Genomic DNA, 20,975 nt, shown 5'->3' with positions numbered 1-20,975 from the left:
CAACATCATCTCAGTAAGCAAAACCAAGACTTTTTTTGTTCTGCTAGCTAAAAACACTGCTAGCTAAATTCTAATTCTGTAAAATTAGTAACTGGAATTCATCAGAACATAACAGTTACTGCTGCCCTCTACCAGCAGTCCTCCGTGGCTGAAATGAGGAACTACTTGCCATTCCTTAAAAAGTGCTACAGCTTGCTAAGCCTGTGTCATTGGAGGTGAACTGAGCTTACTAGAATCTTACTAGACCACAAGTCACTCCATGTTGCCAACCCGACAATTTTTGTACTCCAGGTAAGCATATTAAATGCATGTGTTTATATAAATTGCACTGTTCAAAACAAGAATTCCCAATTTTCTACAGTTTAAAACAATGTAAAACATAAAACACTGTGCAGATTATTCTTAATATCCTAGATCTATGTGTGGAAAAATAAATTATAGTGAGCTAATTTCAGTCATTAACTAGCTTCCTTGTCTAATAGCCATTGAGAAATCTTTTTACTATAATTTTTATTGCTTTAAAAAAAAAAAACTTAAACGTAATTTACACATTGTGTTTTCATAACTGAGATCTAGTTAATCAAACCATATTTCTATCTACAGGATATATCACAAATAATTTCCAAACAGAAGGGAAGATTAAATATTTTGTCATTAAGTGTAATAGTATTTTTCCTGCATTCTTTAGGATTAGCAGTTCTTAAACACAGATTATGATTAACAACTTTAAAAAAGCAAGCATTAAGTTCATACTAATATTTCACGTTAATTCCATATATGTACAGAGAACAATCAGACAGCAAACACTTATGGAGACAAAATCCTTTTTTTTTAAATGAAAGTTTACAAGAGGGGACTAAAAAAAAAGGCAAACCCACAAGCTTTACCAATTATGTCAAATTTTTATTAGATATATCTACTGGCATGTTTATCTGTCTGTTTAAATCAGCTTCCACAAGAAAGTTTGGAATATATACCAGTAATACTGATACAAAATGAATTAATAATAATATTTAGGATGTATTAGGCCTTTCTGAGTGAAAACTATCATGCTAATAAGCTAATAAGCTGATTCAAGACGTTCTAAGAAAAACTTTACTGAAAATCCACATTTACAATCTCTCCTAAAAACAAGCAGAACACTGCACCAACCTAAGCATTAGCTCAATTAAAAAGGGGGGAAAAAAATGAAATCCCTTCTCAGCTTAATAACTTGTTAGTTCTTGACAAGTGCAACAACACAACAATAAGCCAGTCAAAATGAGTTTTTAAAGCGAGGTTATGCCCTTCATGTTGTGTTATCACAGTGGCAGATCAAACTGCTGACTTGGACTCTTTCTGCCAGCAGTGCTGATGCTGCCTCTATGAGCTACTGTCACAGAATAGTCATGGTACCTGCTCTTGCCTATAGAAAAGCACTAAATTGAACTCGAAGTAGTGTCTTTGTGATATCTTTTCAACAAGTCATGTCCCATTCAGCCTGCTAGTTTATCTCTGTCAGGCTGGGGGCCCAAGTGGTTTGCATGAGCTGTCAGGGACAGGTCTACCAACCTGCTTGGTGCTAACGAGGTAATGTGTCTTTTGGGCTTGGTATTCCTTTTCCTTTTCTTCATTTTCCTGGTCTTTCTTTTTCTTTTCACTTTCCTTCACTTCTGCCTCCTTTTGAAGGTCAGACCTGTAATAAAATAAGTCTGCTAACTATATTATAACAACAAAAGACATGCTAGTCTTCTATTTTCCTTTAACCCTTTCATAGCTTCGCAGTGTTTTGTTCTTATATATTGGCAGTATACTGACACCACTGGAATGTAAAATTCCTGTTCTTTCAGTTCCACAGCAGTAGGATATTACAGGGATATAACTAAGAAGAAACAGGATTAAAAGGATCAAAATTAGGAGCAGTACATAGATACACATTGCTTACAGCTTGATAAAATAGTATTCATGTAAGTTCTTTTATTTGCCTTTAAGTGTCATTTTACTTTGAATTTCTCTAAGTGGAAGCTATTATAATATAAATACGGGTTGTTCACTTATGTTTCAGCTAGTGCCTTGTGACACCTCCTGATCTGCAGACAGGGGAGATTTTATGGAATGAGAGACAATAGCAGACATGGGATAGGACATGATATTCACTGCTTGACCCTTGAGTAAGGCTGAGAAAATAGGCAGAGAAGAAAACGGGATGGGAACCTTTCATGCACACGTTGTCCTTAGGAAGAGTTTCTGTGGCACTGGGCTCCTTGCACAGGTCATTTCTGCTCTGGTTTGATGAGAGCTGAAGAGGCCACCACAAGAGCCAGGAACTGAACTGCTTCATGAAGCACTGCACAAGAGAGGTGTGCAAACACACCGAGCCATCTAAATGTGATCCATCATAAAAGAAATATGGAACTACACTTAACACCATTCAAAGAATGGATTCATGATTTCAGTTGAATGTTTACAGGAAAAGTTGAACAGAGAATGGACATAGATTTCCAAATAAATGTTTTTTTTTCACAGACCCTAGCTTGCCCTAAATTATGCAAGCAGTCGAGTGAATTAATGTTCCATAAGAAACAAAATTCTGTGCTATTGTGCACAGTGCACGTGTATAGAATTTTTTGACCCAGTTAAAAAAGGTTATTTTGATTAACATTTGTTAATTTTGTTATTACAAAATGGCTAGTTCAAATTAACCTGTGTGCCAAAGAAACCAAGCATATTCAGTCAAGCATTTAGATTGCTAAAAAGTTTAATTAGGCAAGTAAATTCTAGTCTTTATATTTTCTAGTACGTGTATATACAATAAAATAAAAAGAAAAAATATTATTCACAGAACCAAATACTTATCATTCAAATATTCCTGCAAAATAGATTATTTAGAGAGGTCCACATTAATAGTCTCTGTTGTTTCAATGAGTACCAAATAAGACACTGTGAGGACATGGGTCAAATCATGTCAAAATATGCATGTGATATGAATAATCCCATGGAAAAGTAATATTGCTCCCAAAAATGTTTTTTTAAGATTGTGACTCAGACTTACTCTTAATATTTTAATTATCATTAAATTAGTTCATCAAAATACATGAAAGATCAATAATTGCTTCATACATATGAACACTTTGAAATCCCATTCTTAAATACAAGTTACAGTGTAGAACTTATATTTGTTTCATGCTATCTTTCAAGATTTTATCAATTAAAATAAGTAAAATATTAAGTAATTAAACATTTTATTTCAAATGTAAAAGAAAAATCGAATTAAGAGGAAATACAGATCAGAAAAGATGCACGGGTATTTTTGAATCTTTGAAAATATTTTTTGTTGCAGTTTACTGTTAAAGGCTGCTAATACAATATTTCATACAAGGTTACTTATGAAGCACACTGACGTTTAAAAATCACCATGCTATGCTTTTGCAGCAGTGTAATTTTTTTCCAACATAAGATTAAATTGCAAAATAAATGAATTACTTAGAGTGGCATGGCCCCCATTTTGCCACCCTTCTCTTGAAAATTGCTTATTAATATGAAAAAAGAAGTTGGAAAATAGCCTGTTTTACTTTATGCATAGCGTTCTGGGGCCTCAAAGCCTGCAGAGCCGGAATAGCTGCACATTTTAGATTGTGTTGGCAAGCAGTGACGATGACCTTTCTGACCTGCATCTCAAGGCTATTATTAATCGCTAAGTAACCTGGTAAAGCCAAACAAATTTGTTTCCATTGAAAGGATCTCTATCTGTGTCTGAGAATTTGTGCTGTACCAAACAAACCTCATTAACTGTGTCCATTTTTGACAAAGAACTAGGAGTTGGAGAGATTGGCGACCTTTCTTTGTCCTCGAGGTATAGATTTCGGAGTCACTACATGTAGGTACATAAGCATTTTTTACTAGGAAACTCTTTGTTCTATATCCATCAATCACAAACAAATGAATAAATAGACAATACCTATACTATAAACTTTGTTCTTTAATTTTATGCCTCTTTACCTTCAATATTAGAGGGTATGATCTGTGGTTTACATATTTAATGCTATTCCTTTTTGATTACAGAGCCTTCTATTCAGCTTTAGCACCCCTACCTACAACTGGTAAAATAATAATCAGCATTCTTATATAGTGAGGTACTTCTTCCTAACAGTAAATATGGAATCTTTTTGATTTAGAACACAAGTGGTGATAAAAACCCACAAATAATGTCAAATATATAGATTTGTATTGCAGAAATAATGATAATGGGATGCAAAATGTTTCCCATTGTCATCAATGGGAATTTATCAGATCGTTTTGAATTAATTATCAATAGTCATTAATTGCTATAATTAAATGAATTCTAAAATACTTGTTGAAGTTCCATGTTATCCATGATCTTTTTAGACAGTGCTATCATGATGATCATTCCTGATTATCACATACCCTCAGTAGTATTTGTACCATAATCCATGTAAAAGTTTGAGTTTTTTTTAAGCAGTTACAAATAATTTTCAGCATACTTTTGCAGCAGACATATTTTGTCAGTTGTTCTAAAATATCTCTATCAGGCATTATATTGCCCTGTACAGTTGTACAGAACATGCAGACAATTCTTTCACAGGGATAATAGCTCCCAGGGATGAATCCCTCCTGAGAGGCAGTACAAAATAAGTGGTATGTAGCAGTCCAAACATTGCTTGACTGGAAACATAGATATTTTAGCATAAATATAGATTTATTTTCAAGCTATTTGAACCTGAAACTTTCATCTCTTTTCCCATACTTTCAAGCATTTGAAAAGGAGCAACAAAAGCAGAGAATCTAACGTGGTTAGGTATGAATATACTATTTCACACATTAGCAGATTAATACTAACATGTCATGCACTGTGCAGGGGTTTCACTGTTGCCATACAGAATAATGTGTAGAAGGATAGGTGATACTAACAACATAAACTTAACCTTCCAAATGCAGCTAGAGCTCCACATAGCTTACATGGAAATGTGTTCACTGGGAAGTTTCATGCTTGGGCTCTTCTACATGTATGCCTTCCCAGAAAAAAATAAATCCAAATTCTATTAAAGTCAATAGGAAATCAGTGGAAATTAAATGATTTTTGGATTAAATCAGCACACTTCCTGACAGTCTTCTCTTTGTTTGCAAATATGATGGGTTCATTGAGCAACCTTTTCTTGGGATATATGGGTATCATCTCTGTGACATTATGAATGCTAGCTGTGATGCATGACACTATGTGGATTGTGGACCAATTTCACATCAGGATGAACCTTTCCTGGTTTAGTGTGAAGTGGGAAAAGGCAAATTGTTTGACCTGCTTTTTTAAAGCTTCAATAAATTTTGCAGGAGAAAAAGAGTTCTGTAAATGCAAATCATGTTTTAGGGTATTTGATAATCTTATTCGATTTTTGTAAGCAATCTGTCTGTTGCATAGTTCATAGCTGGAAAAGCACTGCTTATTAAAAAACTCAAAAATTGGGTAATTATTTTAGCACATAATCTTTTTTTATCTTAAAGCCTATCTCACTATATTAACAGCATCTATTGCATCTTCCTACAAACTTGGCTTTCCATGTAAGTTTAGTCCAATCAGACTTTCTTCCACACATATTTTTATGGAATAGCTTTGTAGGAGAATCATGTGATATTTTAACAAATGTAATGTTTTATCAAGATCTGAAAATTATTAAACAGATCAGAAGAATATCAATGCTTACTACATCAAGTGCAGGATACATTTTTTTACTAAAAACTTGAATATACTGGCTAACACAAAGTGTGTTGTCCTTGTCATAGGGAATGTTTCATGCTTTTGAAAATAGGCATAGGATTATCAACACATGTGCTCAAAACCCACAATTAAAAATGATCTTGTGTAACAAATCTGTTAAGTACCTACTGAATTGTTAATGATAAAATTACTTGCTCTATATAGTTCGAAAATAAAAAAAAAATCATCTGACAAGGTAACTTATTGTTATTCTGGTTCTTCATTATGCAGTAGGCAATGGTGTTGGTTCCTGCTATGAGATGCAAATTCAGTTGACAGTGCTCCTGCTGTCTGTATAAAGGTTAAAAATACACATATAATATTGTTCCTGGCACTTTTGGAAAGGTCTTCAAGTGATGATTTCAATAATATACAGATTTTAATAATTCTGCATGGAACTTCATCATTTTACAAATTCACACTGACCTACATTTATTAAGTTTATCAAACTATTGCATTCTGTTTGCATTTCCAGTGGCATTCTGTGGCCCTTTGGCCAAATAGTATTACAAAATTATTATATTAACTAGAGGAAAGGGCATCAAATAAAAATCAATAATCAGTATAGCTGCCTAGAGTATCCAGAAAAAGTATTAAGTTATTGTGATTTTAAACAGTTCTGACACCAAATCATAAAATTCCTGCAACAGAAGCAGTAGGCAACCTTAGCATACGAGGAGATAACCTAAATGTATTTAATCTTCCTGACTATATATCATTCTCCCTGCTCAAATACAGAATATGGAAGGTAAAATAAAATTAGTGAGACAATAATTTTTGGTATACCACTGCATGCCACTTGATTTAACATCACATTGGTGTAGGTGAGAATGCAATATAACCTGCCTTGGTAATATTGTTTGACTTCATCGATTAAATTTGGGAAAACAATGAAATATATCTATAGACCAGCCTAGGATGTAAAAATAGTTTAGAGAACTCTGTACTTTGAAGGCAAAGTTTTAACAGAATACACATACTACAAACTTAGCTACGTTCCATCAGTCAGCTTGTTCATCCTCAATAACTTTCTCATTTTTTAAATGAACCCCTTCAGATTTAGCAAGAAAAACAGGTAACTCTCTTTTCCTCTCTACCATGATGTATAGTCCTGTGTGTATCCTGACAGAATTCCTTGACCAAAATATTTGATCTCAAGTTGCAGTTTGATAGATGCTCAAAGCATCAGTCAATTATTAGGGGTACAAGATATCTTACTACCTATGAGATCTACCACAAATAGATGTCCAACATTCTTGCTAATTTTAAATCTGAATGTTCACGTGAATTCATTCAACAAATTAATCAAGACACCCTCTTCAAGATCTGGAGGAATATTATTGCTCTGCAGTGGATGTCCCTGCAGTGCAGTGAACATGAGATATGACTCTTTAATATGAAAACAATAAAATAAATAAAGCCAGTGTGTAGACATACGAAAACACCCTGTATCTCCTATTATTATTAATTTTACAGAAAGAAATTAATAACATCTTAAAATCCCATTATAATGTGTGCATAGTAGCACATCGTCTGCCCATCTCCCCAAGTCACATAGTGTACAGTGCCAATGGAATTAAGTGACACACCAGTTCCACTGTCAAGGTCCACAGGGGGATCAATACACGACGCTGGAAGTGTGATGAACATGGTGGTGAAGGGCACACAGTGAATGAATACCTTGTGCAGATCAGGAGATCAGGGCACAGCATGTACCAGGCGATAGGGAAGAACAGACGGATGCATCCTTCTTATCCCTCCAATTTCCACTGCTGCACAGTTACTCAAGAGAGTGCAACAGCCTTCCAAGCTACTGATTGCAGAGGCAGTTTAGAACTAAAACCAGCGTATTTTCCTAACCCACTATGCAGAATCTTCTAATTAAGCTTTCAATAACAATTCATACAGAATTTTTTTCCTCACGTATACTAAAAGCCTACATCGTTTCATATATAATCTCTTAAGATTATTCTATTTCCTCAAAATGTGCAAACTTCTTGGTTTAAATGCTTTTCCCTTGTGTGTATATATATCCTTAAGGCAAATTTACTTTATCCCCATTGGCAGCAGAAAATGCTGTGAAGTTAAAAAAATTTTTGTAAAAGGTCCAATCTAAACAATGATTTTTCAACTTAATTATTTCAATTTAATTAAACTGCAAACCCCACCTAATATGGATGTGGCATAAGAGTAACTAATCACCAAAGCTTCTGTTGGCACAGGAACCAGATCCGAGTATACTGGTTCAACTTTTTTTATGTCCAGATCTGTACTGAAAAACCTATCAGGAAAAATGTTTTCACTCAATGTCTGCTATTGACCCCTTCACGAAAAATCATCCTGATTGATTAGCTTTAATAGTGAAATTAGTATTTGGTGATTAGCTTAAAGAGTGAAATTAGTATTTGAGGGTAACAAAGCCGATCTGGCCCAGAATGGATAACAAAGCCCCAACACAATTTATTCTGACAGCAGTTTAGCAGCAGTGGTCATTTCTAGCACAGTGTCAGTGCTAAGCTGCTAAGAGAGCAGTCATGCTCCTAATTTTTCCTGCAACATATAAAAGAGGACGTCTAACCACAGCCAAATACCATTGGAAGTTTTCTAGTGAATGTCATGTGAAAGTATTTGTTATCTTTTGGCACTGCAATTCCCAGAAGACTGTATATGCTACCATCTGCACAGTAATAACTAGAGGAAAGCTCACTGCTATGTTTTGCTACAGTTAAGCTGTTCCAGTACTGGAATGAACTCATTTAAGCTAACTGTTATCTCTCTGTTGCAGTGCAGTACAATGTAGACATATCTGTACTTCTTTTACTTTAGTATACGGTACTTGGCAACATTTACAATATTCAACATTATGTGATTTAGAAAGCAAACATGACGTTATAGCTTCTAAAGGTCATCAGCTAAGTTGATTTTCCTTCTCAGAGTATTATGAAACAATTTGACTGAGGTCTACTCACTAACTCACATCCCTCACTTAGTTTCACATAACAGTCTGCATACATTGATAAATAAAATGGCACACTTTGTCTATATTAAAAAGGTTTTACAACAGCAAGGCAGGGAGAGCTTTTATGTAATGACCTATTATGTATGGCAGAGCAGCAATGCCAAGACTCACAACTTCATAGTGATTTTTGTGGTACCTCATGGTTTTCTCAATTTCATATTCATGGAATGGTGTTATCACTTGAGCATCTATGATGTCATTTTTATTGAAACATAAAACACTATGAAAGACACAGTAAATGAATAGTTGTATTACATAGCACTTTAAATTACTCTGGGAGAGATCTGACACATTTTTTAATACAGCAGTACTACTTGTTAGTATGTAATTTCATGGCAATGGCTCACTGCCAAACTGAAAATATCAACTAGATCCCAATTTTCAGAAGTGTTAGGAAATCTTATATCTTACTGTTTTGAAAAGTAATCAACACCAGAAAAAAAAATCAGGTATTTTTAGTACGCCATGCAAGAAATTACACTCAGAATTGAAGTCTGCTCTCTGAAATTTTGGTTCTACCTAATAAATGAGACTACTCTTAATTATAGATTTCAACATCCAATTATACATGTCTAACGAGTACATCCAATGTACAGTCAACACTCAAGCACATAAACTTCTGGTCAGAGTACTAAATTTTTCCTGAGGGGCCAAACACCATGCTGTAGGTGGTGTGAGGCCTCTCCACCAAGCACAAGTAGGCAAATGAGTGCTGCATGCTTTTGGGGGCCACGCAAGCTGAAAGTACAAATCGGTTTGTTAGCAAACTGGACAAGAATTGAGTAGCCTACTTGGAAAAGGGAGGTGGAAAATGTTGCTTTCTTGAAACACTTTGTTTCTTGATTTGGTTTGAAGGTAGCAGGAATTGTGAAGTTCAAGGTAAAACATTGGGATTTAGCTTCAGAGTCAAAGATAAACCAGTTAATGGACTCCTGGAATTATCCCTACAAGGTGAAGAGTCTGAGGAATTTGAAAGGGGTATAATAATAAGTAAAATTTTCTCACAGTTTAAGGAAAGTCATGCTCACAATGTGAAGAATTATGGCTTTTAAAGGAGGTATTTCAAGCAGGATTCATAGATATGAAGAAGCTCTTTCACGTGATAGAAAGCATTCATACAAATAACTGCATAAACTGACAGAAGAAAAATGTTTTTTTAATTTCCTAGTCATCATAACTATGCTGAGTTCTGATGCTTAGTATTTTAAAGGACATTTGAAGTTCTGTTCAAAATGGTAAAAAAAATTATTTTAAGCAGATACAACATCTTCCAATAATCTCTGTTGTTTATATCTAGCACACTTTTCAGTCTAGTGGAGCTGAATATAACAAGATTAATGGTTCAAAGATAAAATGAAACTGTTTCAGTGGGGATCTATGGGACATACATTGAACACCAAAGGTAATTAACTCCTGGATTAGAATTAAAAAGGTATTTACTAAATTTTGATATATTTTGATTGATGTTATTAAATCAAGATTAGATTGTTCAGTCAAAGCTTAATGAGCCTTTTATAGATACTGCTATAAATTGGATATTGATAGACATCATATTGGTGATAGATCTGAAGTCAGACAAGATCATCTGATTCCAAATAACATTGTTTTCATTATTACAAGGAAAAAAACAAACCCCACTTTTTTGTAATTACTCACTACTGTTCCAGACTGTAAAAATAGAAGACAAAGAGTCTTTCAGTTTTTTTCTCTGAGTGACCACTTCAGAGACTTAACTCTCCTTAGATAATAGAAAAGTCTATTTATAATGATCTAGAGAATCAAAAAACAACTAAGACAGCTTATTTATCCCCTTTTTTCTCCATTTTGGACACTTTTTCTTTAAAACAAAACAAAAATGTGCTCATGAAATAGTGCACACTGCTTTTCATCTCATGCAATTCTATGATATCTCACAGGACATTATAAGATACACGAATATAAAGCAACGGACAGAAATTTTCCACTGAAAAAAAATTTGAAATGCCAAAGAAAGATCAATAAGCCTTCACATCCTCAGACAAAAACTAAATCACGAACTTGGAAAAAAGCAGTGCATAGTCACCACACTTCCAATAACAAAAACCACTGAGATGTTGCTCATTTTAAAGGTCTTCACTGCTGTAGTTTCTATCTCTCTGACATAAACGGGAAATGATAAAGGGAGTCTAATCTCAAAAGCCTTTCGCTGGGTACAGTAGTGCCAAAGAACACTTTATTTTGTTTGGCCTTCCTTAACATTCTGATATCTCTGAGCATTTTGCTGAATTGTGAGTAATGCTACTTGTTTGATAAAGAGTTATGAAGTGTGGGAACAGTAACTGGCAACTTTCTAGCAGCACTCAGACACAGGATCTTACATTATGATTAAAACAAAATAGTGATGTTAGATCAAATAGGCTGTTGTGTGCCAACTAAGGAACAAACATTCCTGTCTTTTGGTTTTGGTTTTGGATTTCTGTTTTGTTTTGTTTTTTGTTTCTTTGGAGACCTCAAAAATAAGCTACATTATAGCATGCTCTGGAAAATATACGTGTGTAAATTAAGTACTCACTGATGTACCTACAGATAAACTCACATATGATCTGGAACACTTGGATAGCATGGAGCAAACTTAGTTATATAATTGTATATAAGGTGCTCCTACAAATAAATTATCCAATTTTCTTATGTAACACCTAAATGAATGCATTTAAATTTTATGTTTCATTATTAAACTGAAAATAGTACAACAAAAAGAACCATCCCCTTATTTTAATAACAATAGAACTGCTTAAGTTAGTTGAGTAAATGGCACATAATATTTGTCATACTTCTAATGACCTAAACAGCTGAAGTGACTATGGCACATGAAAAATATTTATATACTTCTTCAGGAGTCTTTAGTCTTCAAGTGGTAGAGCCCTTGCCTGATAACCTCATATAGCCTGTATATAGATGGCCTGTCATGTCTCTACAATTAGATAAACCACAACTGCTATAATGCAATCAGTTACAACCTGAAAATTATATTTTGAAAATCAAGTTTATTAATATGTAATCTTTAGGTAATCATATTTATCCTCCTAATTTACACAATATTTATGATAGTCTACATGTCCTTGAAATAGGGAACAGGGACACTACACTATGAAAAAGTGGTCTAGCTGCTGGAGTTCATAAATTTTGTTCAGCTTTGGATGAGTTCAAAGAATTGCCATGTAAGAAAAGCCTTACAGAGGGAATTTATCTGATTATGGCAGTAATAATTACCCAGCTGTTTATTGCAGATAGAGAAATAATTCATGTAGGCAATAGGCCGTGGTGGCAATGACACTCTGCATTTAGTAAATATGCAAACTGTTCATTTCTAATTAACCAAGCTAGAGGATGCCCTTATTAAATGTATAAACTAAAAGTGCCTTCCTGACAAGTGATGAATTGTTACATTGCACAAACTCTTGCCACAGAATTACTGGAGTGAACTTGGGGCTTAACTTCATTAAGAGATCTTGTGGGATAGTTAAATGAGGATGGACAGCATAACAAGACCTACCTGACAGTCAATGATATGTTAGAGCTTAATGAAACTGTACCTCTTCCCCTTTTCTACATTTTTTACAGTGAAGATTCTTCAGACAAAACAGAAGACTGTGAAGTCTGTCTCTATGAGACAGTTTAAAAGGCCATGATTAGTCAGTCTTTATGCACAGAAAATGTTTTATGAGCTGTCAGTAATTCTAACAGACTTCTTACAAAATAAAAAATCTACAGCACCTTCAAAGCTCACAGGTACAGAACTATTGTTATCTTACAATACTGTGTTGTCACACCTGTTTTATTCATCAAAACTAATCATCTACACCACAGACTATTTAGTCCAATGAATGTACACAGTGATCTCAGATTTCTTTCTACATATTCAGATTTAAAAAAAAATATATTTGGATATAAATGAAATGAAGTTTCATGTTTAATCTGTTGATCCTAATGGTGTATTTAGTGCTATATAAAAATACATGAGAAAACTTTGCCTTCATGTCATTGAAGACTTCAGTCTAAGCAGCTACCTACTTACTGTGTTCATGTTCACTGCAGAACTTCCACTATCTACAAGAACTAGCTAAAAACATGGTAAAGGCAGCTTCCACTCCTTGCTCAAGAGAGACATGGACAGAATAAATCTCATGAGGGAGGTGAGCTGAATATATGTTGGAAATTCAGCTTCCTGCATAAACATAATGGTTCCTACCTTAACCTCACTGTATTCAGAAAGTGTTTTCCCATGGAGTTAAAATAGGCCATTGACTGCTCTATAACTTTAGATACTTCATTTCAATTTCATTATCAACTCCAAAAGCTCATTTTTTTATATCTTACCTATCTTAACAGCATCAAGTTTTTGGCTATGGAAGTACTCCATAACCAAACTTAAAATGCAGTTTTAAGATTCCTAGAAATCGAACAGGAATTTTATGCCTAAAATCCTCTGGAAAAAGCATGGATGTCTTAAATCTTATGTGACCTACCAATCCAAATTAATATTTAAATATGAGAAGCATACTTGGTACTTGTCTCTCATTCTGAGACTCACAGAGAAAGCTGACAGGGTAAGTTTACATCCAGAAAATTCAAATTGCAGGTAAGTATGTTAAAAAGCATAATGTATTTCCTCTCCATAACTTTGAAGAAAAGTAAAAAAAGATGGGTTGAAGATAACGTTGTTAATTAAACATCAGGTGAAAGACAACATTACAAAATGAGGGTTTCATTGTTGCAAGAATTCTAAGGAGCTGTCTGAAAGGCTTTGGCACTAATTGAAAATAGACTACAGAATCAATTGCTTCTGCAGTCAATGATGAGGAACACTTTAATTGAATTATAGGACAATATATACATTCTTCAAAACACTTTGACACTTGAGAAAATGGCCAGCACCTGGATTTCTCATTATCAAAAATGAACTGACAGGTGGAGACTGAGCAAGTTCTCCTCATTTTACTGTAACGAAGAACAATTTATTTTAAGCCCACCCCATGGAAAATAGCTACACCTCAAAAGTTTTAAGAAACCAAGTACTGTTAGAAAACACACCTCAGAAATGGCACAGTAATCTAGAATAGGATAGACAATCTTGCTTTTGTCCCATACTGCATTCTCAGGCATATTTACAGAATAGCTAAACATTGGATTAGATCACCAGCAACATGTAAGTACTCTTTCATTTCACTTATCATTAGGGTTATAAAAAAAAATCAAGCTGCACAAATGATTCATGAATACACATATTGCCAAAGAAGTGATTTTTATCACTTTGTGTTATCTATTTCCCTGACATGTCTTGAAGACCTGGAGGTTTTAATGATGACTGTGAAACTAAATCTGCTGATAGAACAGCTAGTCAAACTTGGATCAAAGCCATACTCTGCAGGGCCACTCACTACTAATGCCAACAATGGAAAGAATTTGGGGTTGATCCTGCAAGTGTGTGAAATTCCTGATTTATAAACTCAACAATGTTTACATAAACTATGATGCTTATTAAAGGTAGACTCAGGCCTTAGTTTGCTACCTTTAAATCAGTGTTTTTTCAGTAGCCAAGAAAGCTGAACTACTTGCCTTGATTACATAAGAACCTCAATGCCAGTACTTTGCCACTGTTTTGTTAGTTTTCTGCTACTGCTTTCTTTACCCAGTTCTGTGCCTAGGGAAAAATTTAAGTGGTGCTATTCATCAGTAAATAGACCAATACATCCCAAAATCTTATCTCTACTTGCACACCTGACATGTAGCAAAGTTCCTGTACTATAGTTTTTAAAGGCCAGTGTATAGATAACCTCAGGCAAAGAACTGCAAGTTAATCACACAGTTGGGCGACTGACATCATCCATAAATTCTTCAGATATAATGGCACCAGCATGCTAATTTATGTGAACTGATGTCCATTTGCTTATCATGGACTGGAAACTGTTCCACATAAAACAAAATTCTAATGCATCATATGGAGTTATAGCCTGTGCTAATTGCTTCTGGCGTATTTCCCCTTGTAACCATTCAGCCAGCTCTTGGAGATGGTAAATGCAGTTTTAAGAATGTTTCAATAGAAAGTATTTTTCCTTAAAATTAAATACACTAACTGCAGCAAGAAGTAATGAAATTTACTTTTATGCATATATTTATAAATTAAACCATCCAACTAGTCTATATTGAGATAGAATACATTATATATTGGTGCATAAATAAAAATGGATGCTACAGATGAGGATTTATTACTAAAATCTAAATAACATAATATAGTAAAATAAATATTTAAGAACAAGGTTCTTACTTGCTTCATTAAGAAATTCCTATATATTTTAGGCAAAAGAGAACTCAGGACTAATGAACCCATTTCATCACTACACTGAAGCTAAACTGTATAAATGTTAAAAGTCTGAGTATCTCCTTATGTAGACAGATTTAGGGTTCAAATTTGTTCCTTTTCATCTCTGAAGGGATTCTTTCAAGCACTTCTCAATGTAACTCCTAGGGACTCTACTGGGGACACCAGCACCCATCAGACCTAGTGGTTCTGTAGCAGTGAGAAGTAATAGGAATGCTGGAGGAAGTTAGCCAGTCTGGGAGCTAAAGCTGAGCATTATCTTCAGTTTGTACAAAGGCAGTGCCTCAAGTCTGTTAAGTCTAACAGTGCCATAACCAGTCTGTTAAGTGAGTGGAAACTCACACATAATATGACTATTATTATTTAATTATATTTTAGGTCAATTTCTGTTAAATCAATTTCTGTTAAACTTAATTACATTCCTCTATGGCTTTAAACTGGGGCAGCTTCTATTAAGTTTACTTTCTCCTGGGGTTTTCACAGTAAAGACAAATGATAAAGGTCTGGCTACTAAATGAGGGCAGCTATTAAATAAGGACAGTTTGTATTAAAGCTGAATGGTAAAGATGTGGCTACTGGTTGAGAAAACCACTTAGTACAACAAGTGTCCTTTACTTAAAAAAAAAAAAAAAGAGTAAAGAAGGAATGAGAAGAAAACAAACTTCGGTCAATAACTCTTTTAAGATATTCTTACAAGAAACTTAACAGAATGTCCATAGTTTCATGAGAACTTCCTCTCAAGTTTTTCTTAGAAATGAGTGAGGGATGATTTGATACAGGCTCTTCCCTAATGAAAGAGGAGAAAATCAGGTACAAATCCTGGCTCTGGAGGCCAAAAGATGTAAAGACTTGCAATGTGATTTTAGATAGGTGTTGACAAATAAAAATTCTGCCAATGTTACTTAGAATAGATAAGACAGAGAACTGTACAGTGTAGTTCAACTCAGAATTACATTATAATTCTAGAAAGAACAAATTGTAAACAAATTTTTGAAATTAAAAATGTCTTCTGCTTTCTTTGTGCAGGAGGTAGGGGCCAGTTTCACATATTCATGTGCATTATGTCATGTTCCACTTTGTGCTGCTTTATGGAGTTCTAGAGATGTGAAATACTCAAAGGCAATCTAATCCAAGTGCACAAGTGTATCAGTCTCTCTGTCCATCAACAAGCAAATTTCCATAATGTTGATGTTTTAATAAAACCCAGCCATTTCATAAATGCATTCCTTCTATTTCTGACAATTCCTTGTGTTTTTTACAGTGCACAGTTGCAATAATTTTTATATACAAAAATGTTTATGAACAGTGAGGTTATACTTGTCCCGAGCCAATGTGATGGCTAATGAAAATATGAGGAGAATTTTTCCTCCACCTGGTTCAATATTCCACATAAGAAACACAGTGAGCCACCTTGGGGCCAAAGTAGTTGGCAGCAACTTAGCCCAATGACAGGAAAAATCTGTTTGGCTGAGGGCCTACACCTAATCCTCACAAAACATCTGTTAGATTTCATAAGAAGAATGTTGAAGGTGATATACATATTAGTTTTCAAATGTACCCCAGTAAAGGGATTACTGCAGTGATTCTTGATTGCACTTGGCAACTCAGGCATTTTAAAAATTGAAACAACAAGATCCATTTGTCCAAATTAGCTCAAAAATTAATTTTTAACTTTTTTAAACTGAAAAGATGGATTTTTTTTCACCTGAACGACATGTATTTCTGTGAACTCTGGAATATAGGACTCAAATTAGCAAAATATCAATATATCAGTTGCCAGATAAGAGCTCACACAGACCAGCTTTGACACATTTTGATGTATCTTAAGTCATACTGCTCATCTTACTTGTTAAAGACCACAAAAGTAATTCTTGGTTAAAATATCTATGCAGTGTGTAGGATTTATGGTTTTCAATGGTTTTTAACCTAAACTAAATACTAGGGAATTTGATCAACATGTTAAAGTCTTGAAAACCAAATATTTTTGTAGTCTTCCAAAGTAAGGTATACCCAAAGGAGATCTAGTGGGTGTGGGGAAATAAAATACAAAACTTCAACCAATCCATGTTCACAGTGAAGCAGGAATACCACTTGCTATCTTGTTTTGTTGGCACACATCAAAGGTCCATCTAAGCACCAAGTTATGAGCCATGGTCTAGGTTTAGGCAGGGAATGGAGAAGAGGGACAGAACGATTATGAAGAGAGAAGCAGTTTCTGTTTTTGCAGTTTATCCAGTGATATAGAGTTTAAACCAGAGAAGTCATGGCTTCACTTATTTTGCAAGATTTAGTCTAGTCTTCCTAGGATTCAACTTCTTCAAGAAGAGAGAATATTTCAAGGATTTCAGATCAAAACACCATCGTAGCTGTTTAAGAATGTTTAAGCTTGGCTTTGCTGAGTTGTGACCTTTCTGCACAGAATTCACCTAAATGAATAATAATGAGAGATCAGACTATCAGTATCGTTCATTATAGGTAACGATGTAATGCACAAGAAATAATGTTATGAAAAAGAGGATGTAGCAACAGCTGTACTGTGGAAGAATAATATTACTAATCAGCACAAAAGAAGCTGGATAATCCTGGGGGTTTTCATGCATAACTTACATATGCTGCTTTATGTAACATTCTTTGTCCTGTGATTTAAACAAGATTTCTAGAAATAGTGGCTTACTAGACTCCCTTATATTTCTGTGCTTGAAAAAGTAAAGATTTGTCTCAGATGTTCTGCGTGGCAAACACTGCATGGATTTTGTCCAACAGCTTTCATTTACACTGAGAGAGTAATGATCATGGTCACCCAGCATTTCATCTGTTTGTTTCCAGTTATCTGAGTAATGGGCGTGGATCAGGATATCAAATCAACTAGAGGGAAATAATTACCTCTATTTTAGAGAGGTTTCAGCTTAAGTACAGGGAAAGACAACAGATGTATAGGAGAAATAGAGTAAGAACATTGAGCAAGAAGAGTTCTAGACAGAAATCTGACAGGCTATTGGTTGTCTTCTGTAACTATGAAAAGGATCTGCTTTACTATATCCACACCAGTATCTTTCCCAATTAATATTCATATTATGGCTCATGCATGAAACTTAAATTCAAATTTGTCATTGTCAATAATCTATATTCAAAACAAATTATAAAAAGAAAATTTTGGTTAGCTTGTGCATATTCAGGAAAAACAATCTGGTTCAACAAACCCTATTTAAGGCATAATAACCTACAAATTCTGGTCATAGGTGAAGAGCCAAATCCATTTTTCTTAAAATAGTACAAACCCAGAGCACACCTAATGAATAAAAAAAAAAAAATTCTGAATTCTTAACAGTGTAAATGAGAACAGAATGTGGTGCAACATGAATAGGCATAGGATAAAGAGAATGATAACTGATAGATATATATATTTGATAAAGGAGGGGAATCTACACTCAAATAAATGGTTCAATTAGTTCCACAACCTTTCTACAATTAAAAGAAGAGCAAATGAATGCTTTCCCATATGGAGCTTTTATCTTTACCTGACCCTCTCGTTTTTCACACAAACACCTTTCAGGTATCTCTTCAGAGCATAAAAACTATGGATATTCTTCCGAACGTAATAGCCTCGCCACCTTTTCTGGATCTGGAGGAAATAAATACTTGCTTAGTATATTTCAAATCAAAAGTTTGCATGCATATCAGATATATGTACTAGATCCCAAGCATCTCTTTCCTTAAAAGTGATAGCAAGTAGAAGCACTGATAACTTTAAATGAAGAAATGAGTGTAGGTTGTAACATATTGTAGCACTGAGTCACTCTTTCACCAACATCTACTGCTACACTTTCACCTTTGTGCTCTGCAAAGGTCTAAACTGAATAAAAGCCTTCCCGGGAACTCAAAGAATCAGACTTTCTGGAAAGTTCATTTATAAATTGCAGTTCTTTCATCTCCAATGTAAAATGATTCATGTCTATTTGTTCCACATTAGTTTCATTCTTCGAAAGAAATACTATTGTCTTGCATAGCAGAAAAAGCCTAACCTAGAGAAAGCCTAACCTGAAGAAGAAAAACTCTTATCTGTAGCTAGTTATACAGTTTTATTATGAAAAGAAATTAGGTAGCATCCTTCAACAAAAAGGGTTAATATTTTGGTGCATTTTGAAAAGCATAATTTGAAAAAAAAAAAAGAGAGAGAGAAAGAAAAAAATAAAAGAGGAGGAAAATAAATACTCAGTCTACCCATCTTTCCCCAAAAACTGATTTCAACAAATGTGTTTAAACCTTCTGATACTTGAAAATTCTAATCAGGATGTTTCTGAAATTATTACCAGTTTACCAGCTATCTGTTTTTTGGCATGGCAAAGTGAGCATTAAGAACGGACAATTAAGCATTGGAATGGCTTGCCCAGGGAGGTGGTAGAGCCACCATCCCTGAAAGAGTTTGAGAAACAAATGAACATGGCACTTAGTACCATAGTCTAGTTGACCAGGTGGTGATCAGTCAAAGGTTGGACTCAAAGACTTTCGAGGCCTTTCACAACCTAAATGATTCTGTTATTCTGTAATTAGGTAAAAAGCTAGCAGAACTGCCATTTGGTGAATTATATTTATCCCTATGCCATGACATGTAGAGCTGAAAGATGTAACTTGCTCTATTCAGTCATGCTGAGGGCTGCTCTTGCTCCTGATACTCCTTGCCATAAGAGATCAGTGTACTCTGGATGTCTACATCTGAAAAAGAGAGTAACCATCTTTCCTCTCTTCTCAGGGTCCAGCTCCTCCATATTTAAATCCTTCCATCCTTGAACTTATTATTCATTATCCTGCAAAATATTCTTTACTTCCTTCATTGCATTTTGTCTCCTTTTTTCTCAATATTTTTCTACTTTAATATCCCAATTTCTATCTTCTAGTCTGCAGTAGCTTCCTTTGCTACAACATCCATCTTTTTGACCTTTATAGCTTTGAAATCTTAAAAGACATAACAGGTGAAAGGCAGAATTTACATTTAAAAAGCAAGAAGTTGGGAGGTTTTACTATCCAGAAGCAAGTATCATCTGTATCCCCTTATCTAAATGCATAGAAAAGTAAAATGTTGCAATGTACTAAGAGCTCTCCTTTTCCTGTGGGCCCCTAGATACCAGACTTTTCAAGAACCTATATACTTCAGTGTATCTATAAGGAACATTTTTTTCACATCAACCTTTCTCCTTCCAGAACCAAGGGATGACTTTTTAAGTAGAGTGAAACTCATGCTTGTGGTATTTGGCTTTTTTTCTTAGCCTACCTCTTTCTAAATAAGCACCTTTTTCAAAAAAATAAAAGGGGATGGAAAAGAATGTCATGGCTTTTGTGTTTGATTCAGGAAGAAGGCAAATTTAAAAAGTTGCCAATTGCCCAGATTATCAGTAACGATTGCACTCAGTAATTTCAGAATCTTTATCATCAAGTCTTGGAAGTGCTCTTCAGTAACAGGCAAAGCTCTCTCTACTCCTACCAGTTCCAGCACAGTCCAATTCTGTACCACTGTGACAACTGACAAAAGTATGCAATTTTTCCACCTCCAGACTTTTACTGGAGCCATCTAAAATGACACCAACTAAGGCAGGGCTGAATACTTCATACTTTGGCACCATTTTGCATTTACAAACCCCCAAACACTATTCTTCAAAGTAAAAACCAACATTTGGCCTCAACTGATGACACCTTGGGGTATAGTTTTAATTATCCTTTTATGCGAGATCTAACAAGAGAATAAGAATCACAGAAAAGCTTTCAGTAATTCTTTGAGGCATGTGTTAGTTATTAAGAATAACAAGATATTAACTTCCAGTGTTAAAATGTTCTTCTATTTCCCCTTTGTCCAT

At 34.6% G+C, this 20,975-nt stretch overlaps 1 protein-coding gene across 1 annotated transcript in view; it reads right to left on the bottom strand.

Annotated features, from left to right (window-relative positions):
• Positions 1 to 20,975, bottom strand: part of SPATA17 (spermatogenesis associated 17) — a gene marked incomplete at both ends in the record, with an annotated part of 85,937 nt that overhangs the window by 49,672 nt on the left and 15,290 nt on the right. The window contains 2 exons of the mRNA XM_084202583.1: positions 1,552 to 1,675; positions 18,645 to 18,748. Of these exons, the coding sequence (XP_084058709.1) occupies positions 1,552 to 1,675; positions 18,645 to 18,748 (228 nt within the window). The remainder of the gene's footprint in view (positions 1 to 1,551; positions 1,676 to 18,644; positions 18,749 to 20,975) is intronic.

The sequence above is a fragment of the Fringilla coelebs genome (assembly GCF_963513975.1).
Source record: "Fringilla coelebs genome assembly, chromosome: 3".
Lineage (NCBI taxonomy): Eukaryota > Metazoa > Chordata > Aves > Passeriformes > Fringillidae > Fringilla > Fringilla coelebs.
The sequence above is the reverse complement of the archived record's forward strand: the minus strand, read 5'-3'. Positions and strand labels throughout refer to the sequence as shown.